At 41.6% G+C, this 25136-nt stretch overlaps 1 protein-coding gene across 3 annotated transcripts; it reads right to left on the bottom strand.

Annotated features, from left to right (window-relative positions):
* Positions 1 to 15407: 15407 nt before the first annotated feature.
* On the bottom strand, positions 15408 to 24989 carry spata2 (spermatogenesis associated 2). Of its 3 annotated transcripts, none has more exons than XM_049582321.1 (3): positions 24029 to 24989; positions 22137 to 22980; positions 15408 to 21101 (listed from the first exon to the last, which is right to left on the bottom strand). In XM_049582321.1, the coding sequence occupies exons 2-3, from the start codon at positions 22485 to 22487 to the stop codon at positions 19749 to 19751; spliced, it is 1704 nt and encodes a 567-aa protein (XP_049438278.1). In that variant the 5' UTR covers positions 22488 to 22980; positions 24029 to 24989; the 3' UTR covers positions 15408 to 19748. The 3 variants fall into 3 exon arrangements, with proteins under 3 accessions (XP_049438278.1, XP_049438280.1, XP_049438279.1); XM_049582323.1 differs by lacking the exon at positions 24029 to 24989 and adding an exon at positions 23673 to 24012; XM_049582322.1 differs by lacking the exon at positions 24029 to 24989 and adding an exon at positions 23518 to 23635.
* Positions 24990 to 25136: the final 147 nt, after the last annotated feature.

The raw sequence follows: 25136 nt of genomic DNA, 5'->3' as shown, positions 1-25136 counted from the left end.
CTTTGGTAACTCTTTCTAATACTAAAACTGTTATTAATAGTATAATTACCAAAATTTAGGGGAGACTGGGGACAGTTGCAAAACTTTTTGCATTATTTGTCTCAGTTACTCAGAGACTATTTGGACTACGCCGACCAAATCTTAAACTAGCATCTGTTTGCTAATATCTCATACTATTTAAAGCTGATTACATATTACAAATCATTCACAATATTTATTTGAATGGACAAAGTCAGGTGTTGCAACTGACCCCAACCCCCGGGGACAGTCGCAATATAACATATAGTTGGGTCAACTATCCTTTCATGTAGCCTGAAATGTAGTCAGCTAGAAGTCACTGACCAAGCGCCAGATTTTGTAAAAAGTAAAAAGTACCACCAGATGGGAGGAGCTACATTTGAAGTACTGCATGCAAATTTGCAAGTCACTGAATCCTCCACAACAAGTTCCTGCAAATGTCTCACAATAAAAGCCTATTTACAAAATGAAGGGATTCTCTCAACCAAAGTTATAAGGGGCTTTTAATTTGAAACAGATACAGGAAGTGTTAAGTTTAAAATGATGGCACAATGCATTAACTTTATCAAGGCAAACAGGAGCGGATAAAAAGTAAAAATATAAAGATACAGAGGGAATAATAAATAACGGCCCTTTTATAATGTAGTCTGTTTCAAATGAAGCTGGTAGCTTCTGCTGTTGTAGTAAGTTAAAGCCCCGCCTCTATTTTTAGATTTTCTTATGTTATGTCCGTCTCCATTACAAAGAAACAACTTTCTTTGCTAGCTTGTTGCTAATGGCAGTACTCACTGGGCTGCTAAAGTGCCTCTGCTGTTTCACGCCATCATTTTTCCCTTCTTACTCTGTGTGGTAACATCCCTCAAGGAAATATCTAAAAGGCTGGGGTGTTGTCGCACAGTTGTCCACGGCAGCAGATCACTCTGTGTTTCTACAGGTCAAAGTGACAGCTGTGACGGGAGAAGTCACGAATGACAAAGAGAGAATCAAACATGCGAGACATTCTGTTGGAACGATGTGAGGCGTCCCATACGTGGCATCGGTTGTCGTCTACTATGACACACGAGATGAAACGATTGGTTATTGCGTATAACACTTATTGTGGCTCAAGATCCAAGCCGACACCGCATGGTGTTGTGTTGGGCTAGAATCGGGCTGATATTGTGTAGTGTGTACCCGGCACTGGAGATTGCTTCTTCTGAGCGGTTGTTTTCACTCACATGCAGTAAGGCCATTAGAAATGCTACAAGTATGATTTTTCTTTTTTCGTTTAGTGCTGTGCGAATATGGTGACAATTTTGAAAATATGAAAAACATTATTACTCCATAAAAGTTACCAACTGCAGCGTTGAATGAAGGTACAGCAGAACATGGGAACAGCACTTGGGAATTTTGGAGAAGAGGAAAAATAAGTTATACTCTAAGTATTTTAGTAAGCACTGGGTACCTACAGGGCATTTTAAAAGAAAGGAGACATGATTTATACCCTGAGTATTTTTTTAAGCACTGGGTACCTGCAGGGTGCAGTATCATAAAGTGTTACAATAATCTGTTCTCTATAAATTATAATAAAGATTTTCCTCTGGCACGTTCACTTCATCCATTTTTATTCCAGCCTAGGGAGTCGTGGGAGACACAGGGAGGGCAGCTAAATTAGAAATTAGGCCAACCAGGCTTGAAGACCCAGGAGGATTATTTTCTCATCTGCCCAAGTTCATGGGTTAGTGTGCATTTGAAATTTAGTCAGTGTAAATCTGACAGTGTATTAAACTATGTCCAAATAGTAGCGTGACACTGACATGCTGTAATTTCATCTGTTCGTCCTTTAAACCAACACACAAGTTGTTCAGAGCCTTTCATCAGACCTGACCGGAACCAAGTGGGAGGAGAGGCAGAGTAGGTGTTTTATCAGTAACAATGATGCAGTGAAGTTTAATTCTGGTGTCAAGGAATAGGAGACTGTGAGATGCAGTTTATTCTTTGGCCTCCTGTTACCAAGTGATGCACATGTGCAACAGTTATTCTTTTTGAAAAACAGCTCTTTTTTACCACAGTAAAACAGAAAGAGACACAAAACAAACACATTCACACACTGGTCCCCGCTGTAGTTCAGTACTTCTCCTGATGGATAACTTTGTTGATGGCAGCCAGGCAGTTAATTTATCAGAGATACAAACCGTTTATGTTCAGAGAAGGTCACGATTTGCCCTTGACAAGGTACATGTGTCAGGTGGAGAGGGCAGAGCAGATCAAAGACATGCTTTGCTTTGTACAACAACATTTGTCTGACTGCTTTTGGTCAATGCTTATTATGTGGGCTTCATTGAGAAAGACTTTTGATCAATACATCAACAAACCTTATAAGCAAAACAACAAATAATAATTAAAGAATCAACTTATTTGCAACATGATGTCATCAGAAAAATTATAAAGGCATGGTATAATCATGGAAATCTGTATTTTAATTCTATTTGTGAAAGTTATTAATTTCTCTTTTTAAACTGCATTTTCAAATAGATCTTTAAATTCTATTTATTAATCCAATGATGTACTTTTAAATGATGCAGTTTTTATTGATGATTAAATATTTCATTTGTAAATTCTTTTTTAATTCCTCTTCTTATTGATTCATTGATTGATTGATTCATTCATTCATTTTCCGCTTATCCTGCTGGGGGTTGCGGGCGGCTGGAGCCTATCCCAGCTGACATTGGGTGAGCAGCGGGGTACACCCTGTACAGGTTGCCAGACTATTGTAAGGCTGACACATAGAGACAGACAACCATTCACACTCACATTAACACCTACGTGACAATTTAGAGTCACCAGTTAACCTGCTGTCTTTGGACTGTGGGAGGAAGCCGGAGTACCCTCAGAAAACCCACGCTGACACAGGGAGAAGATGCAAACTCCACACAGAGGGGATCCCCAAACCTAGAACCCTCTTGCTGTGAGGCGACAAAGCTAACCACTTTACCACCGTGCCCTAAAAGAACAGTTTTGCCCTATATGGACACCATATACCAAAATTATGCTGTAATTAGAAAGTGCATATAAACCTAACTGTACATTCAAACCAGAAGCTTCCAAAGAGGCAAAGTCTGTTGCGGACGCCCAAGAAGCACGACTGTCAAAAATATTTGTGGCATTGGTCGCTCTAGTCGCTCATCACGTGAATCATTGAACATTCGATCGTGCTTGTCAATTGAAAGAAGCCGCAAAGCGTACTGTTGGCTTGAAAGCAGCGTAGTTACTGCAGGAACTGCCCATTGGTCCGACAGCCCATTGGTCCAACCATATTAAACCCATTGTTCTGAAGTCCCGTTGTTCCGAAATCATCATGATGCCCTGTGGTTAAGGTCTGGTTAACCACTTGGTTAGGGTTAGGAAAAGATCATGGTGTGGGTTAAAATGAAAAAGAAAGTGGCAAACACATAAGCTGTGAGCCTGCTTCACCTCAAGCCTTTCCCAGCTGACCCAGAGCCGGTCGCGGTGCACCATCAAGGCAGAAATATGCCCGCCGGGAGCCGTTCAGCACCGCGGAAAGCTCCCCACACAACCCAGATCCCAGAGTTAATAACAGGAGGTTATGGCGTTTCTCCTCTCTATGACACTTGTATCTCGACCAGTAGCCTACTTTTGTTGCGTCTGCTGATCCTCTATGGTACACAAATACAGTAATAATCACATATCAGAACAACGGGACGTCGGACTAATGGGATGTTGGACCAATGACATGGACCGGTTGCTGCTTGCTGTTGTCCAGTAAAAAAGCTCATAGTTGGCCTACAGAAAGTTATGTTTGGTCAATGAAAACAGAAAACGGATGTCATCCCATTCAAACCAAGCAAGGAGGACTTGCATGCTATGCATCATTAGCCTGCAATTCTCTCCTCTATTACTAACATTACACACTTTAAAACTCACCAGATCCACCAACTACGTCTGCGATGCAGTCCCATGCCTCATTCTTTTTATTTTGATCTCCGTAACCGAACAGCGACACATTTTAAAGGACTGAGTGGGCGCGAACGCAAGTAATAAACTTCTCGATATCCATTGTTGGAACAAGTGTGCTGTAGGAACCAAAGTTACATGGCTTGTTCTCTAGGACCCACTTCATCGAAGCACGACAGCATTCTGAATAGTTGTTACCGAACTGCGTCAGAGCTCATTACCATAAAGTTAAACGAGTTTTAACTCCCCTCCGGACCGCTTTGGTTGCCCAGGACGCGCGGCTGATGACCAGGTCGCCCTAGTCGCCCAAGTTGCCGGGCTCTCATTGAAAATGAATGAATTCTGCCGTTTTGGAAGCTCTGGTCGCTGCTGGTTTGAATGTACAGTAATGCTATATTAGACCCAAAATATACTATACCTAAACAGTATGCTTCTACATTAGGGCTTTAAAAGTTATTTTTGTTTATAGCCCAAAAAATGTTTTTAGTTCCAAAATTTGTGGGGAAAAATAGTTAAATTCAATATGCAAATTTGCAACAAAAAAGTAATCAAATTAATCACTACAATGTAGTGTGCAGTTTACATGGAGTGAGACCATTCCCATAACATGCAAGGAGAAGGTCATTTAGCTATCAGGGAGCAAAGACAGAGAGAGAGGGTAAAATCAATGTTGTTTGAAGGGATGACTCAGTTGCCCTTGGTAAACCAGAGACAGGTGCAAAAATATGCAGCCATTTACAGAGCAGAGTTTTGAATCCAGTCCAAGTTGTCACAGGCAGCCAATCAGCAAGTCCCACAGGAGCAGAGGATAATGGTGACATGGGGAAAAATAGAGTAGATGGAGCATAAAGTGTACTATGACATGACATCATAAAGCATGCAGTCACAGCAACTGAAGGACGGATGTGGAGTCTCGGCTGATACAGACCAGCAATGTCTAAAACTGTTAAGAGGAAGAGTTCCTGATGAAGAAAGTTTATCTGAGAAATTTTCGGAACATTCCCGACAACAATTGTGTGTGGAAGTGCACAAAAAAATCAGGAATGCAACAGTTAATTTTATATTGATTTAGAAAAACTATTGACTTAAAGAATCACATTTCTGTGATCTTAAACAATGTCTAGAAAACACATCTTTAGAAATAGTTTCTCAGGAGCCACAAAGACTCTGCATTTAGAGACTGATGTGTTCTGTCAGGGTCAAAAATGAGGTCGTCATTTCACATTATACACAGCGACACAGTGCATAGACACATCCCAACATCTGAAAGAAACAGTTTTTTCTTTCCGTTCCCCTTCCCTTTTATTCTCCTACCACTGCATATGTCCCACTTACATCACATAGATGTGTGGCTGTCAGTTGTCATGGTCACTGACACTGAAACACTGGTGTTCCTCTTTCTCCGCTTTTATTTTTCTCATTTTCTGTCTAACCAACAATGAACAATGGGCCCATATGGAAAGATAAACAAAGGCTGAATGTTTGGCCGATAGGTTAGCACGAGGTGGATAGATTCATGGCCGATGGCAGAGCCTCGGGGATGTTTTGCGCTCGTCAGTTAGCAGCTTCAGAACTAGACATGTTGAAAGCAAACACGCCAAAGGCAGAAGCTACAGTGTAATCCTTTAGGGGCATTGCCTTCTGTGATGTCCCTGGAGTTTTCTATAAATCCTCCCCAACTCCGTTAACAAATACACATGGATGTGCCTGCCTCAGTGCAAATACACTTCAGAGAAATCTGGATCTGTAAACTCTGCTCTACTGATGTCCGTAAAGTATTGATTCTGTATATTCATGACTGAGTGAAAAGGTACAAAGGTAACGCCAGGTCTTCCATCCTAAACAGGTTCATTACAAAATGGCTTTGTAGAAATATCATTGACTGACTAGACCACTCCCCGAAGATTATAAAACTCCACCCCTCAGGCCTGTGACTCTTCTTCCTCTAAACATGCCAGGTGGAACAAAGAGAGGACTGCTTTTCCTAAGGATGCATTAATGACGAAAACCATCCAACAACCACCACTGAACTGTTCAACTACCCTATCTACAATAAAATATTGAAATGTCTCTCTGGATGCTGCGTGTTTGAATGTGCACCCCATCATCAGACGTCCTGCAAGCCAGCAGCAGCATAACTATACAGTTTTTTCAATTGCTACATCTTTTTTTAAATGTATATATCTAACATTAGTTGGGACATATATTAGAGTGCTGTCTTGTCTTAGAGTGCTGCTGGAAGGAGTCCTAAAACCTGGAAATGACTGTGCATTATTGCATTCCCAGTTCCTTCATCCTGAAGTCAATAGATTTTTTGAAAGGGTTTTTGGTTAGATGCCTGAAATAAGGTCTTGAGAGAATAAGAAAACAGAACTTCCTCTGCACAGCCAGTTGCAAGGATCAGGTGCTGTTCGGCCGCAGGAACACCTCAGATGAACTGAATTACTGTGATTTTACTGAGAGCGAACAACACATTTTGCATGTAGTTTCTTCAGGTTCGCTCAACAAAATCACATGAGCACTCACAGGTGTGCTAAATATACATGAGTTATGTGACTAATTATCACAATTATAGGAGGGACAGAAATATGACCTGCAGTCTATCTTTCTTTATAAATCTTCATCTCAGTCATCTATGTAATGGAAGGAGGTTAAATCACATATTATTCTTGTAGCTCTTGAACTCTTTATGGATCTTGTTTGTTTTTTGATCTATGTAACTTGTGTATATTTAGTCTGCTTTTTGGATAAATTGTAAATCATGTTTTGAAAAATGTTTTAGAAGAATGTGACAGAAAAAAATATTTAAAGTGAAAAGTGAAATAACTGCAACAATAAAGCTGTATTTATACTTGTGCGGTAAACCCTACGCACAACGTTGTGAGCATCTATATTTGCGCAGTGGTGTGTCTGTGTCACTCTGCAGTTACACCTCCAAAACACTAGTCAGCGGCAGGGTTTCTGTGAAGTGCTGTAAAGTTTAGTGATTTAAAACACACCCAAAACACACATTAAACATGGCTTAATAGAAAACAGACGTCTCAGAGAGAACCATGTCTGTTTCTGGAGCAACTTCACTTTGCTGCCAGTCTGGTGGTTTCATCAACAAGAGCAAACTCAATACTTGTAGCAAATATGTAGCAGTGATGGACTGATGCTTACAATGTCAAGAAACCTTTGTAATTGGTAAATTATTATGAGTTATTCTTACAACATCTGTTGTCCACAGCAATTTTACACCATAAAGCTTCTCCTTCAGTTCATTAAATCACTGCAGCCATCTGAAGGCATCAGAACACACACTGTAGGCTGACACTGTTCTTGATTTAGGTAGTGCTGCGCCAGAGCACATTGCCATTACGCATGGCCGCACTTTGTTTACCTTCATTAAATCACGTGAAAATGACACCAGGCTGCTACAAAATACAAAATAACCACAAACACCTTCACACATCAGACCAGTCTGTTATAACTGAGTGTTCTGTTGTGTATGCAAAAGACATCAGATTACAGCAGCTCATCAGGCACATGTGCCAATGGCTCCTTTCTAACTTTCTTTTGAGCAAAAGTGGCGTTTCGTGTTTTATTCTTAAAACACATAATTATAGTGTCATATTTTACGATATGATGCGACTGTCACCTGAGGTATGTAACCGGTGGACTCTAGTGATGTCTGCGTTGTTTAGATATAAAGAGGCCCAGACCGTAGATATCTTCAGAGGTGATCTCCGTTTATTCCTCTCCTGACAAGTGGCAAAACAAAATCCTCCGTCATACACAACCAAACAAACTCAAGCCCCTCTCCCACGGAGCACAAGAGCAAAAGGGCGCCATGTTGTACAATGAAACACAGAAAACATACCTGACAACAAGTGGCAAAACAAAATCCTCCGTCATACACAACCACACAAACTCCAGTCCCTACACAAAATAAGCGACACAAGATTATGTTAGCATAAAATTAACTTATAAACATAGTTTAACAGCACTTGAACACGGAAATTAGAGCAAGGCGGGGGACAACCCTTTATAGGTGGGGTACCCCAAAAGGTGAACGTAGGGGTACAGAATCAAATATCAAATAATTATTTAAAACTTAATATTACAAATCTACATTTGACTTTGTTACACATATTACCCTGTTACGTTTAGTTAAAACTGAAACAGCTTCGGACTGATGCAGTCACATAAATGGCCTCATCAACATCATGTTCTATTATCTATATCCGTCATCATTTTATGAATTCAGTTCAATCAAAACAGCTCCTTAGCTGCTATATGTTCCTTATTATTAAGCTATTGTTGTCACGGCTCTCTGTGATTGGCACAGCTGCCTCAGAGCGATGACATCAGTGATGTTATTGTCTGACAGTATATCTATTAATCACCACATCATTGACCTTCACTCACTCCTTTCGTACTTTTGAAAGTCACTGTGCCCAACACCTACCTCTTCGCACTCATCGTCCTGTCTGACCTATTTCCTCAATACTGTTTGCGATATTCAAACATGCCATTTAATTTCAAAGCATGGCTCAGACTCCTCTGTCAAGTTGAACACTGGCACTTAAGCTTCCAGTTACTCCTTAACCTCAAAACTACAGATGAAATGAGGAATCCAAATGTCATTCTTGATGCTGACCTCAATTTTGCTCCTACATTTTTATCAAAACCAGACCTGAGGACCTGTGCGCATGCTTCCATAACCTGCAGGGCCGTGACGGCCGACTGTTGGCTGAGCTCCAATCCATTTAGTTTTTACACTGACTAAGAAAAGAAAGCCCATTCCAAACATCCTTAAATCACTGCTTCCAGTATGAACTACATTTGACTTCTCTTCGCTTGTCTCTGTAAAGCACCGAATGGCCTTGCTCCACAATTTATGGCAGACATGCTTAAAAGCTACGTGCCACCCAGACCTCAGGTCATCCAGCGCTGGTCTCCTAATGAGTGTCAGTTCAAAGTCTGACAAACCTGCCTTTACTTTTTACGCTCCTCGTGGCTGAATCGACCTGAGACGTGCTCCAACTCGGTGCTTCTAATAGCAACCTGAGCTTTTCTTCTCTCTGTTACCATTCAATAATGCAGCTTAGCAACTGAATACACTGAGTATGTGTTGTGAACAAACAACTCTGACTCTGTCTCTGTGACAGACATGTTTTATCTCTTTTTTTCTTTTATAACTTTAATGTAAAGTCCACTGAGTTTTTCCTTGTTTATTAAACTTTTCAAACGTTAAATGTGTGTCCAGTTATTCAAGTGTTAGAACTGTTGTGTTCAGACAATGAGATACTGTAAACACAAACATAAAGCCATGACGTGCTTCCAGCGTGACTGTCAAGGTTGTGTGTGGGTGGCATGAAGACATGACGCACAGAGCATCCCACTGTCACAAATATACTCCAGCAGGACTTTAAGTGTAAACAGAGTATAAAGTAATTACACTTCACTGACAGCATGGTAACATATATTACAATCACCCCTATCACAACCCTCAGTACACTGCTTTCTATGTACTTACTCGTAAGGGTGTGCCATATCATCGTGTTCACGATAATACCGATATAATTCTTAATATGAAAAATTCATATGGTGATACTCGCAGTATCTTAATGTGTTGACATATTGAAGTCATACTGTTACCCAAGGCAAAAAACATTCATGTTTAATCTGCTTCCGGTTTTATCTTGTAGATTCTCTCCTCATGTGTCGTGTCTGGTTTTACTTCCCATCTCTGAATGTTTTCCCGCCTGTTTTCTGTCACACCTGTCTCATTAGTCCTTCCCTGTCCCCAGAGTCTTCCCTTCACACCTGTTCTGTATTAGTCTTGTTTACTCCACCCTCCACACCGTTGTTGTCAGCCAGTCTCCATTTCCCTCCTTTTGCCCATTTCTTTCTAATCCAGTTGGGTCTCATTCTTGTGATTAGTTTTCTGTGTATGTATACCTGTGTGTTTCCCTTTGTTCTTTGTCAGATTGTCCTGCATTCATCCCTGTGTTCTTAGGTGTCGTTCCATGCTCCTTTTCCAGCCTGGTATCTCGTGTTTGGATTTTTCACCGTATTTCATCGTATTTCCTGGTTGGTTTTCATTTGGACTTTCAGTTACCTGCTTTATCTGGATGTTTTTTATCGGTTGTATTAAAGCTTGCTTTTTGTTAAAACTTCAATCTGCCTGTTAGTCTGCATTTGGGTCCTCCTTGAACTGATACATGACACTTTAAGTGAGTTGCCACTCAGCAGCACAGCGTCTCTCCCTCTCCTCTCTTGCCATGGGCACACGGGAGTCTGTGTCGTCAAGTGATTTTGTCATAAACCTTTGGTAATGTACGTGAGGTTACATATATGGGACTGTGCAATAGTTCTGGTATCATAACAGCCTGCCACAGGTTACAGCGTGATGATTAGAGGAGAAATGGCAGAGCATAAAAGTCCAGGTGGAAAAAAAACAACTCAGTCATTTAGGATTTTGCTAAAAGAAGGAAATCACCTGTTGATTTATATGTATATAGATCCCAGGAGACATTTTTTTGTATTTAGGAGCTGTTTAAATGTGTAATTTGTGGTAGATTTTATTTTGTTGGAACTATTGATATTGTATAGAGAATCTGAATCTCTAATAAACTTTGTGTCACAAAATATTTAAAGACAGTAAACATAAAAATGTTCACTCTGGTGATGAATTGAAGCGCTGTAATGGCAAGGACGTCAGCAGGATGACGTTTCAAACTTGAAGGGAAGGTTGAGGTGATGACACCTTTAATTATAAATCACAAAACACACATTAGCCGCAGGCAATTACGTGGTGTGGTAATAGAATATTTATGAGACTGTGCAAGGACCCCTATTATAATATTTGTCTTGAGAAGACAAGAGCCAGAGTAAGCACAGATAATAGGTGGCTAAGTGCCTGCCTCTGCATTTATACAGTATGTGTGTTTACAGTCAAATATTTGTTGACTATTTGTTGATATTGAACGAGCTCCAACTCTGGCAGAGGACACCAGATAAAATGCTTTTTTCTCCATCAAAGAGTGCCATTTCACATAATTAATTACTGAGAGTGAAATGTTGCGCATTCATTTATTGAATGTATGTGTTAATCAACTGCCGAGATAACAAATCATGTGCGGAGCAGGGGGAGGAGAGAGACAGAGAGAAAAGTCCTTCAAGTGACACGTAAGGAGAGACGGCGTCACGACTCTCCTCTGACATGTAATTAACCAGTAACAAAAGCCTTACACAAGACCAAATCTCATCTCTGACACACACAGGTCTCTGACTCCCCTCTATAACAACTGGTCCTCCAATTGCCGCCCACCTCGTTCACACAAGTCTTGTCACAGATGCATGTTTGTGTGTCTGTGTGCAGGTGTGACTTATACTGTGTGTAGGTGCAGTGTTAGGTAATGTGCCATGGTATGTGGGTGGAAGTAGGCTACATAACATAAAGTGCAGTGTGTTTCTGTTACTGCCCTCATTAGCAGTGACACGCTTAAACATAGTCCATTAAAACCGGTGCTCACCTCCCTCAGATAATGACCAGCTGCTGTGGGGTTTCTGTACCTGCACATTTCTCGGCATCGGTCCATTTTCTCCAGCAGTTATGGTTGAACGTCACCGGGGAAATGGCCGAATAAATGAGGAAAAAAATTGGAATAAACTGGAGGCAGATTTGGGAAAACTCAAACACATGCATTAGAGAATACAACACATGTAAATACATTACTTAATGCATTTTGTGCTACTTAATGCTACTGCTGGTAGTGGATTTATTCAAAGGCTAAGCAGTGTGCCATTAGTCATTATCCCTCTCTCCTGCTGAACAGCAATGTGTGTTACTTAGTATGTCCTGGGCTCCCTCAAGGCTGGTAAAGGCTGTTAGTCAGCACAGTCCTGACATGCCCCAGAGGACAGGATGGTGCAGGGTGCAGGGACACTCACTCAGCATTTTAGTCTCTGCAGAATTCCCCACTGATGTCCATCTCTGCTACTCCCCTCTTGTGGATAATCTCAGCTGCAGCTATTCCATACCTAACATTAGTTATTTGGAGGCGAGCACAAAGTCCAGACACTGATCCAATCATTATACCCAATATGGAAGCTTATTTAGAGCAGTGACGGGCGCCAGGCTCCAGATCTCATTTGCTTAAGAACCGTGAGCCAAAACAAGCATCTGAAAGTTTATCCTAAGCAGGTGTCCATTCCTAAAATGATCCTCTTGTAGCTGATGAATCACACCAACGATGTGGATGTGTAGATAAAAACTAAATGAGGTTTTGTCATGTGGGACTCTAAATATAAAAAGCAATTCCACCTGAGCTTCTATTAGTGGCAGTGAGGAATCCAAGTCACAACCTACGATCCTACATAATCAAAAATCTGTATCATCTCAGGAAGTTACCAGGATCTAGTGTTTGTAGGGTGGTAATTTTAAATCCTGCTCATGTGGACACTCTGTATTAAGCCCTTCAGTTATTATCTCAGATATTGTTCCATGGCACTCGAGGTCAGAGCGTCCGATTACCCTTTCCTCATTTGGTTTACTGTGTATGTGCATTTGTTGTGTTCATAACAGAGATAACCATTTGAAAATGCACCACACGACTTTGCACCCTGTTTTATTGCTGTAAAATGTGATCAATGACTGTCTTGGCCAATTCTAACTTGTAACCTACAATACCACATTTACATTCTATCTTCTCCTTGCCTTGTTAAGCATCCAAAGTGTTGCCTTGAACCAAGACTATTCAATATGTCATGAAACAGATCACGCCATCACTTACACCTCAGAGTGCTGCTACCCTCGTCCATTCTTTGGTTACAGTCTGTCCTCTTTGGTCTCTCTCTCAAGTGTCTTCATAAACTCCAGCTGGTCCAGAATTCAGCCACCCGTATCATTACCAGAACCCCCTCCATAGATCATATCACTCCTGTTCTCCAGCAGCTTCACTGCCTTCCTGTTAAATATCACATCGATTGCAAGATTCTGCTCCTCACCTTTAAGACCCTTCATAATCAAGCCCCTTCATATCTGTCCAAACTCCTTCATATCTACACACCCTCCCGTACTCTCAGGGTGTTTTCACACTTGTCCTTTTCAGTCCTCTACGTGGACTTGGAGCTGTGACTCAGCATTTTTTGCACAAATGTGAACACTCCAAGAGAACTCAGACCCCTCTGAGATGAAAGTAACTCACACAACCTCGGGAGGTCCGAACTAAGACCTCCCGAGGTTGTGTGAGTTCAGTTCGCTTCAAGTCTGCAGTGTGGTTCACTTAACTTGTGCCTTGTGAACACAAAGCACTCCAGGTTGCTTTGCTCTTTGCCACTGTATTTAGTCCTCTAGATCACAGCTATTGCACTGGGACGCTTGAAAAAACTGACAAAACCTTGTCGGCCTGTTATGCTTGCAAGGACGCAGGACGTGGAGTGGTTTGGTCCCCGGAAGATACTGCACGTCCCCAGATGTGGAATGTAGAATACATCCAATGGCGACAGTCAACAGCACAGAAACACTAAGGTTTTCCTCCAATTTTAAGTTCATCTGAATGTGAGGGGCTTCATAAATGCACTACAGTGCCACATCAAGGCAAAAAAAATAAACCACATCATATATAGGCTATAGTTTGAACAGAAAGAGGCCCCATCAGAGCTGAAGTTGACCAGAAAGAGAACTGTGTCCTTTTTTCTGGTGGTCCACTTTTGGTGTACTTTAAGAGGACTGAGTTTGGTCAGTTTAAAAAGGACTAAATGTGAAAACACCCTTAGATCCTCTTCTGCAATCCAACTCACATCACCATCTGACCATTTGGCTACCATTGTTTCTAGAGCCTTCAGCCGTTCTGCTCCCCACCTCTGGGACTCTCTCCCCCACAACCCTTGCAATATTGACTCCCTTTGAACTTTCAAACCCTGTCTGAAAACACACCTTTTCAAGACGGCATATTCGGTCTGATTTAATGGTGACACACACATTGTGTCTTGCACTATGATTTTATACCTAATATTTGTAATTTTGTTGTAAGGTGTCCTTGAGTACTCTGAAAGGCACCTATAAATAAAATGCATTATTATTATTATACTCTGTGGTTGCCTTTGTTTAGATTTCCATGTCAGATGATGGGTAAAAAACAAAGATTATTTAACAGCAAACAGCTGCTCATAAAAATAACTCATATGGATATAATACTAATGTAGACCCAACTAAGGATGTGAATCCAGTAAAATCCTACTCTTAAACACATATATTTTAAGTTAAAAGTATTTCTTGGTGCACTTCATGCAGCCTCAGTCTCTCCATGTATGGGTATTTATCACCACCTGCTGGTCAAATAGGGAAAACCAACCCCATGCAGAACTGGGCAGTCTGGAAGATCAACATATGCTGGTGCAAAATGAGAGTTATACAGGAGAGTTGAAAACGGACAGATAGAACATATCAAACTAACAGCATGGAAGATAGGGGAAACAGGCTTGTGATAAATAGTATGTTAGTTACTGTCAGAGACACAAAAGCTCTTTGAATTCAGACTCAGACTCTGAATACTTTATCGATCCCCAGGGGGGAATTGGAAACGCTTAATGGAGATATTAGATGGAGAACAATACTAAATGAATCACTAGTCTAATATTGATTTTTCCCCACACATAAATATTGAGACACTGGTCTTTCTTGCTCTCATTCATTCATTCATTTTCTGCAGATGCTTATCCTGTTGGTGGTCGCAGGGGGCTGGAGCCTGACCCAGCTGATGCTGGGTGAGAGGCGGGGTACACCCTGGACAGGTCGCAAGACTATCACAGGGCTGACACATAGAGACAGCCAACCAGTCACACCTACGGCCAATTTAGAGTCACTGATTAACCTAACCTGCATGTCTTTGGACTGTGGGAGGAAACCGCAGTACCTGGAGAAAACCCACGCTGACACAAGGAGAACATGCAAACTGGGTTTGAACCAGGAACTCTCTTGCTGTGAGGCAACAATGCTAACCACTGTACCACCGTGCCGCCCTCTTATTGTTTATATTTACTCCAGTGTTTCTGTTCTCTGCTGCTAATTATGAAAAGGAATTTGTGTTAAAGCTTTATGTTTATCCTTTAATAAAACAGTATTCCCTTAATGTCACTTTTTCCCCCCATGTATTAAAAGTAGCATCGAATATCTCCAGTATATCTACATTAATTATTATAGTGCTGGAAAACATACATGTTTAAACCTGTAGACATAAAAAAACCACCTTACCTACAGTGGTTCAAAAACAGACTCTGTCCACACTGCAGTCAACAGCTCAACAACGCAACATACCAAGCTGCAATCACTCAAAAACTCAAGGCAGAAATTTTTTTTTTTCAGAATTTTATTCTTTAAATTATTTTATAAAATCTCATTTACGTTTCAATATATATATATGTATATATATATATTTTCACCGATTAACAATTTTGGCTATTTTCCCTTTCCACCCCCATGTATGCCCACATATTGATCGTAAGGTCCATACCCCTTCATATAGACATTGTGCAATGATCCTCAGTGCCAAGGTGGGGGGTGGGGTGGGGTGGGGTGGGGTGGGGTGGGAGTGGGTGAGGGAGAAGAGGGAGAAGAGGTATGGGTTTGGGCCTTGTACAGAGCATGCCAAGAAAGGGTTAGGGAAATAGGGAATGGTAAAGGGGCTGCCTAATTACACCACCACTGTTAACATCAGTAAGATAACCACACAAAGAGGTAAAGGGAGTATTGACTTCCACAATGACTTGAGTGTGTCTGGTGTGGGTTAAACCAATCATGTTCAAATGGCTCAATGTATTCCATGACACTAAATAAAAATAGCTCTTTTGTTTTCTTATCTTCCCAACATCAGTTATTCATATCCACTGATGAATGTAAAGTGAGCTCCACGTTAGATATTCACCTACAACAAGTCAGTTGTTCTCTAAAAGATTAAAACAGTGCCCACAAACTTAGCAGCAGCCCTGAAGACTGTTTAGCCCTTTGTAGTGACCTACACAAATGATCAGTCAGCTGATCCGAGTCAAATCCACGTCCCATGGTGTGCGAGTAGGTATATATGTTGATGATTCTCTTTCTAGGCTTCTTTAAAAGGCCAACATCTACAGACACTTAACTTTAGCAGAACCACAGATTTATGTTACATTAACTGTACATCTGGGCGAGCGACAGGATTTTGTTTTCTACTCCAATATTTGTTCTTCATTTGGCAATATGATCATTCTTGCAACATGGCTCAATACTTCAGAAAGTCATCTTAGTTGCTGGTATGATTTGCAATGAACAGACTCAATGGAAATATATCTATGATAAATATTCAAAGTATTTCGAAAGGCTTCATTCGATGAAAAACAGAACGATTGCACACCTCCCCTAAGGTCAATCAAGACTTCTGTGATTAGCTAACATTGACCCAAGAACATCTCTTACAGAATCCTTAAGCTACATGCAAACGGTATCAAAAGATCCCTTCTTTATGTTATTTAACATGACAAAGACAAAAAAAAAATCATTTTAAAGGGAAGGAATGAACAGAAGCATGAGATCAGACATCATTCCCTGTAACCAAGCGTGTGTTCAGGTAATATCTGTAAGCAAAACAAAATTCCTTCCAGGCAAAACATGGTTACTATTACAGACATCAACCCCTCTAAGAACATAGTGTATATATTGGTCTACAATGTGCGAGTTGCTGCATAACTCTGTTAATATGCATGGTTCAATACGCTCCGTCTTACACACCCTGTGTTGTAGTTAATCCATAGTCGTCTGTATTTCTGAATCACTCTGAACTCCGTCCTTAGTTGTCACAGGTCAAGCTATGTATTTAGTACATGTAGCTGGCAAAACTGTGTTAATGTTTAACCTACAGGCTGGTAAGACATGAAACAATGTCAATGACAACAAAACAAAGTACTCGATAAGACATATGAATGAGCTTAAGGCATTTAGAGGTTATTCCTGACAGAACGTGAAGGCTTGTGTTGCCTCAACGCTCGGTCAAAATAACCCAGACTTTTACATAATATGAAATGTGATTTAAAATTAGCCCTTGGTGACTATCAACTGCAATATACAGCATCTTACATGGAGAATCGGAACCTAATCACTAAAGGTACCATCTAAATTTATGATGGTTTACATGTTAGTAGAGTTTACTTACCCACGACAACCCCAGCCCTTTAAAGTATATCTATAAATGAGTTTAATGAAATATCCACAGCAAATGGCAGTGGCTTGCTTGAGGAAACGCCAGCTAACCTCATGCACCAAATCACTCCAAATCAAGGGCCTTAAATAGGGCTGTCAGGGTCTTAAAAAAGTAACTTTACACATGTGTGAAAACTGCGCTGTACAAGCAGGTAGACACAACATGAATCCCTGTGACAATGTAGTGCAATCGCCATGTAATAAATAGCAACTATAACTATACTGCAACTATGAATGGTGGACATAGATTTTGTATTTTACCTTTTATTTGATCTAACTTGCATATCGCTTTCTTTTTTCTTGCTTCTGACTGTTAAGCTGCTGTAATGCGTCAATTTCCCAATATGGGATTAATTAAGTCTTATCTTATCTTAAATGTGATTAACTTTGTATCAGAAAGGCGTCTGTTCATCTCTGTGAGCCCACAGTCTTAGGGGGTGTTGTACTGAACTGCGACATATTATAAGTGGTTTCTGTCTTTTGTCAATGGTGAAAAACAGGGACGACTAATGACTTGTTCACACTACATGACTTTATCCCTGATTTTCGGCTCACTGACAGGTTTTTGGAGCTCTCCAACAAAAGCCCCAGATCATAAGCAAATCAACGTTGGCTCGGCGCTCATTGTATGCGTGAACCGTTGAGGCGCTGCAGATGCTTACCAGATATCTAGCACCCTAAATATCTCAACCTGTCAGGGATTTTGCCACTTTTTGACTTTGATAGTTTGAGTAAGCATCCCACCAACCCCAGGTTGTGGGTCGACCCATGACACTCATTGGGGATTTCTCCTAGTGAAATATCTTGTAGTGTGTGACCCCCATATAATGTGAAAAGCATAACGACTTCAAGACTGCTGATTACAGGACAGCAAGTTATGTAGTGTGAACAGTATGGTGCTCTGAGAATTTTGAAAGTCATGTAGTGTGAATTTAGCTTTACTTTGCAGTGCAATCCAGTACTCTACCACAACTTCCAGGTTCAGTAATTGCCATGAAACTATCAGCACCTTTCTGACCGTTTCAAACATCCTTTACAATTTGAGATTCACAACAGTGCCATTGTATTGAATTGCTTTATAATCCACAGGTGTTCATGTTTTTGTGTCCACATCCTGCGCATACAGACACTGTAAACAGCTACCAGACAGAAAACCTTGTTCCGTCGTTCAGATGACAAAGCCCGGGATTATCTCATTAAATGATTAACCTCTGCTAGCCTTTAAAAGTGACTAAATAAGATCATTGTAAGAGGAGATGTTTTCTATTCAGCTAAAACACCAGTCGGGCTAGTTTGAAACCACAATGTCAAACTAGGTGTACAAGCTGAAGCCATTTGAGGTAGACAGAAACCGTGTCAGAGTATACACTTTCATACTGTCTAAGATCGATCGATAGGCTCACACACTGTCAGAGAACCGTTATCACTTGATTTATGGCCCAGCGTGAGACTTCCTGTGACGCCACCTGAGACCGACAGGGAATGACTGATCTGGTAAGGGTGCACTACAACATCATGGACCATGGCGGCTTAAGGAGTGTAATGAAAGGGAATGAGGAGGAGGGGTGGGGGGGTGGGGGGGACTTGGAACTGACACAACTCAACAGGCTATTTACCAGAAAGAAGTTAACGCCACACATCTTCAATGTCTCAAGTCAACAGCAGCATTGAAACCTCAGTCACATAACCAGAAACAATTGAGGGTTAATTTACAAGGCATAATCTTTTAAATAGAATATATGGCATCTGACCATTGTCTCAATATGTCTCTTTGAGATATATCCCACCCCGCACCCACAAACATAACTTTATACCCCAAAAATCCCAATGCCAGACCTCATGCCCATTTAACAGTCTCACATTGTTCTAGAGAATAGAGATTAAAAATATATACTATTGACTTATTGACTTCCAGTGTATGTTTTCTCTGTTTTTCCCTACTATTTTTCAAGTTTAAAAAGATCTCCTGTGTCACAATGCAAGCTCAGAGGTCTTCTCTAGACACACACGCGCGCACACACCCACACTCTCTCTCTCACACACACACATATATACTGTATGTATATATATATATATATATATATTTATATATATTAGAGGAATTTTTAGCTGAGAAGTTAGGTAAAGTATATATGTTCATTTGGACGGAATTCATTCAAAATGAGAAGGAATTAAACTCCCTTTTCTCCAGTTTCCCTTTTGAGGAGGACAAAATTTGAGGAATTGGGGAAGCGCTACAACATCACATGACTACTCAAGAGCAGGTAGCAAGGTAAAAGGAAGAAGAAATAGATAAAGGCCTGAACTTGTACAAGGCAGAGAGATGGGCAGACGATATGGCTCTCTGTGGCATGTGCATTCCAGGGCCCTACTGACAGTAAGAGAAAATGTACAAAGTTCAAGAGAGGGTTAGAGAGCAAAAGACCATCAGATAAAGGGGAAGATAGTGAATGAGCTGTTTAAACGGGAACAGAGCTAAAGCAATAGTGCAAGACTATGCAGTGGGTTGAGGGAAAGGACTAGAAGGGAGAAACAAATATTCTGTCTGCCTGATTCATCGGTACACCAGGTGAGATATGGTGCCGGATTTGAAGTTAAGCTGATGGTTGGGCACAAAGCTGTGCTGGGGATTCTTTCGCGTGCAAATATCCTTTGCATACAAGCCCATGCACGAGTCACATGACACCTTAGAGCAGTTCACACAGGTGTGTGATGCCCCTGGCTTGTTGCAAAACCCGCATCGCGATCCCCCCATGCTTAGTCGCTCACTGCTGCCTCCCTTTGGCGTTGTCAAGGCAACAGATTTGCTTGCAAACAGCTTAGTGGACATGTGGGGTTTCTCCACCATCTGGGGATGAGGATGGGGGTGAGAGTGTGAGTGGGTCAGTGTCAGGGGGTGCGGATGGAGATGGGAGTGGGAGTGAGTATTTGAGTAGACAGAGAGCTTCTCCTTGACAGGAATGTATCCATCGAGGGGTCGTGGGGATTTGGGGTGGTAGTCTTGGAGGCCACAGCAAGGGGAGGGGTCCACATCGTGACAGGCAGCACAGAGGATCATGTCACACCTCTGGCAGGAGGCCATAGAGGAGCAACCCAGCCCACAGCCCTGACACTTCACACTACCATGAGCTTTTAGCAGCCATGCATCCCTTGCATCCCGAGGCTCTCTGGATGGAGGTCGAGAGGGGGTCTGCCTTCCTCCCGTCCCAACACCCCTCTCTGTGTACAAGTCAATCTCATCCAAAGAGGACAGGTGGTAGGATGTGTAAGCATCAGCAGGGGGAGGTGACTGAATTGGGAAGAAATCTGCAACAGGGCTGTAGGAAGGTGGAGCTGCCACAGAGAAGAGAGATGCTGAGGTGCTGGGCCTGATGATCTCGTCCTTCATATCCTCTTCTGCATCCACAAACAGAGGCTCCTTCCGCAGACTCAATGAGGCCTTCAAGACAGGCTTAGTAACTGCTGCGTGCCAGTGACCAGCCCCATCTGTAACATCCACAGACTTAGACGGTCGGCTTCCTCGCCTCAGGTGGTGGGCATGAGGCCTCTCTATATCCACCGGCCGCACAGACAGCCGAGCCATATCCGCCCCAAGGCTGTCGCGTCTGCGGAGTGCCTCGGCACAGCCAGCTGCATCATCTCTGCAACCTCTGCGGAGCTCCAGGGCCTCCAGCTCTGAGGCCGAACCACGGGCCAGAGCCACTACCTCTCCCAGAAGACGACACTCTGCCTGGGCCAGGAAGAGTTCAAACGCCAACTGCCGGAGATGATTTGTGCCTCCTGGGTGCTCCTGCAAATGGAACTGCGAGTCATGGTCACAGGCGTAGCCGATGGTGCGCATTAGAGTTCGGAGTTCAGCATCAGAAATGGCAGACTGCAGATGGTACACATATGGGCCAGTGAAGGTCTAGAAGAGAAATGGGTTAATTAGCATTAGTGTCAGTCAATTAAAATTGTCCTGCATAAGAAAGCTAATATCTACATGCTTTCCTCTGATAGCTTGTAGGTCAAAGTATAGGTTGATTTAGCTACTGAGTTAACCAACATTACAGATGTAACACTTTTAACAGCATTAGCAAATATTACCTCATGTACAGATGTTTGAAAGTAGAGTTTGAATACAGGACAAGCAATGTAGAGAGAGTAGCGGGTTCAGATCCAGTATTTTCAATTTTGGTTTACACATAAAAACTATGTGGTGTAAAAAATATTATATAAATACAAAAAAAGGTTAAAATAAACTGCATGGTGTTATAATTGGACAATAAATACTCAAACTAAACAATAAATAAGTTAATGAGTCAGTTGCTGATGTTGGGTAGACTTATGTTACTGTATCCTTTATAACAGTCAGGTATCAGATATTGGTCAACTTTGTAGACAAAGAACTGACATTACATTTACACTGTATTGCCTTTACTGTATATATAATTGCTCAAAGATCCCTGCAGTTGTGATGAGTGGCACACCTACAACAATAGAGGCACTAAGATGTGACAAAAGCTTGTTTCCACATCGATGTCATAAAACATATTAATGTACACTGTCTGTACAAACTAGCGTGGAAAACATTTGGTGGACTCTGTGGTGGATCTTTGAAGTGATAATTCACAGTAGGATAACCTGTCTCTTTCTGCCTGTGCATGAGACACTTGTTTTTATTCAAATCTAAAAGCTGCACTCCAAACTTCAACAAATTAAATCAAAGAAACAAAAATAATATTTCCTCTGAAAGTGGCTGTGTAGTTAAGGTATTCACTTGAATAATCATTTTGAAACTGCTTATACAGAGATTGGGGATTCTATAGTGAATAAGCACTCTGGAAAATACTGATATTGGAGGCTGATGGCTTATTCTGTCAAGATGAACATTTGGGTTTCGGCTGTAAACACAGCTGTAAGTTAGAATAACATGACCACCCTGAGAATATGCTAAACTCACCTTTATACATCTGAACTCCTTCTTCCAGGGGAAGAGCAGGAGGTTGGTGCAGATGGTTTCCAGTGTGTGGAAGGCTCTCTCCAAGCTCTTGATGTTGCCCCCTCTCTGGCAGCGGAGAGAATTCTCCACCACTTCATAGAAGCGCACCATCCGGAAACGCTGTCCTGGATCTGGCTGGTAGGCTCCTAGCAGAGCTGTGGCTGTGGAGAGTAGGGCCTCACTGTCCTTGTGTCTCCCTCTGTCCCCCTCTGGTGCAGTTCCAATCCCTGTGTGTTCCCCTCCATCCTCCAGACGCCTCTCCAGTGCCGTCACATACCTTCGAAACAGGTCCTCTTTTAACTTGGCATCCATTATCGGCAGCAGACTATCAGTCGGCTGTTATACTTTTCTGAGAGAGCCTCACCCCTTTTAGCATATTCTGCACCAGGATGCCACATTCAAGCACCATTTTTGGTCACCATAATTCACTGTACACGCTGGCACACACTCAACGTGAATAATGCTTTGGAGAGGTGGAAGAGGAATGAGATTTTGCATCCAATCAGCAGCACATCCTTTTAAACAAGAGATGCAGTTGTCTGGTGCTTTCAGTTGGCATAGCTAGGCGGCAGCCTGTAGGGATGCCTTCTCACGGGCATCTCTGGTATTGGCTCAAAGCCTGACTTGTTTCAAGACAAACAGGCCTATGTCGTGCAAGATGAGGTCAGAAGGAGCTTTTGCTTCACGCTCTGTCACTGCAGAGATGTATCTTTCCCACTCATTGGTTTCAGCATGTGCAGAGTTCAAGGTCACTTATCATGAAGACATGTTCATGACCGTGTGATTCTTCTGAGCCGTCTCCGAGCTGTAATGACACAGGAAAGCTTTATGAAAATGGAGATCTTTCATCCTGACACACACAAATAAAGAAAGAAACTTGGGTCACATATCTACAGTGTTAGTTCAGTCCACACGAATGTACATTTGTAATAATCATCAAGAAGAGTATTTTTAAAATATAATGGTTCAGACAAGAGAAGGGGAGAATAAGCATCACTATTTTGAGAAACAGTGTCTGTGCTATGAAGTGGGCTACTCTATGTTGGCTGTATAACAAATAGGTTGGAGTGACAGATCGTTATCACGATGTACGTAAACAAGTGAAAGACTACAGGAAATACAGTGTGCAGAACCAGGACGTGGACTCACTTTTAACAGACATATTCCTTTCGTCTTGCGCGCCTGTTTGCGCCAGTGAATGTGTGAGCCAGCAGTACAACATGCGTATAAACCATGTTAGCCTGCATTTAGCTTCAGCTCGCTCACATTACGGACGCTATATAAGACATGCGGATGTGCTAATGTGGATATTTGTAAGACTAAAATCTGCCGTGAAACTTACAGCACAGCACTTGAGTGGTTCTGTTCCTCGTTCCCAAGGAAGCTGGCCGACTATTCCAGTTACCTCACACACACCAACCTTAGCGAGCACCCGTTTAGCGAGCTAGCAAGCAGCATGCCTTAGCTAACAACATCACCATTACTATTGCGCATCACCTGTAACAGAATCGCTCCGTCACGACCAGTGCTGATAATAAGACATACGCCCTGAGGACAGCATATACGTCAATTCTCCGTGAATCTCAAACCCTCAAACCCCGCTGCTGTCACTGGCATGGGCCCCCAACTGAGTCCAGGCTAAGCAGTGAACGCCCATTTCAGCGCAGCTGGCTAGCTAACAATTGCTCTAGCTAGCAGGGCGGTCCATCGCTAGATAGAAATCTTTGGCATATTAGAGACCATTTCCTGAACATATACCGTCATTGTGACACGACTCTAGTGCGGCCAGGTCTAATTCTGCTTCAGCTAAGAGACCACGCCGTTTTCTTAACACCACCGCCAACACATCTTACCTTTAACAAGTGCTAGCCGTGGCTAGCTACGCCTCCTCAGCTGTTGGAAATTCCCATCATCGCAACGCGCATGCGCTAGGTTCTGACAGTTCATCAGCATCAGGGGCCCACGTGCTGTTTGAGAGGAGCCGGAGGAGGAGGAGGAGGAGAAGGGGATGCAGAGCCCACCGACTACATCACCGTCAGTGTTCAATGTGTGTGAGTTATCAATGTACAGTGTTTTTAGGGCGATATATGTGCTCACGCGCGCAGTCTGTCGTCCATTCAGCGGCACGTGCATACGCAGATTAATTAATTTTCTTTAGCTACAATTTCAACAGGTTAATATAAATCCAACAACAATAACGTCCAGTAAATAACAGAATAGAGAAACTATTTTTGCAATAAGCAGTAATTGGGAGTAACTAGTTACATGTAATTAAATAAAAAAATAAATAAATCAATCAATTAAAAAAAAGTAATTGCAGCCCTAATTAACTTGTCTTCCCCTCAGTTAAATGGTTGTCCACAGTTTTAATACAGTATCTTAAAAATGTTATCACGTGACTTCACGTAAGGAAGTCATCAAAAAGTAATCAAGTGCAATAGGTTACATTACTTTAATGAAATAATTAAGATAGTTACATTACGTATTACATTTTTAAAAGAGTAACAATTAAATTTCAAAAGTAACCTTCCCAACACTGGTAAAACGTAACGCCTTTTTGATTTTGACATTATGTGTACCTTTCTTTGAATGCATTTATAGGCTACTCCAAGTCCATACACAATATTTTTAATAAACAATAGTTAAATATAAATCGTACTATTTTGTTATTTTATTTAAGCAATAAATCAAACATTTTCCAGTTTTTCCAATGCAATGATTTGCTGAGTTTATGTGTTGTATAACATTGGGTTTGGACAAGACACGATATGTCACGATATAATTTTGAGGTATTTTTTTTACTTTTACATGCACAAAAGCATTTTGTGGATTAATCGAGGAAAAAAAAACAATAAAATTGCAAATTTAAATTAAATTGTTTGTCCTCAGTTTTAATACAATAACTTGGAGATGTTATCATGTGTTGTGCTCTGAGATAACTCCGCCCTCGCAGGAGCTGAT

The sequence above is a fragment of the Epinephelus fuscoguttatus genome, linkage group LG7 (assembly GCF_011397635.1).
Source record: "Epinephelus fuscoguttatus linkage group LG7, E.fuscoguttatus.final_Chr_v1".
Taxonomy (NCBI): Eukaryota; Metazoa; Chordata; class Actinopteri; order Perciformes; family Serranidae; genus Epinephelus; species Epinephelus fuscoguttatus.
This window is presented reverse-complemented; position numbering and strand designations above follow the sequence as displayed.

Bases quoted from the DNA above. Each gene is read 5' to 3' on its own strand.
- spata2 (XM_049582321.1), bottom strand. From the start codon at position 22,487: ATGGATGCCAAGTTAAAAGAGGACCTGTTTCGAAGGTATGTGACGGCA. The intron at 21,102-22,136 runs GTGAGTTTAGCA...TTTCTCTTCTAG, and splicing joins AGGAGTTCAGATGTATAAAG to ACCTTCACTGGCCCATATGT.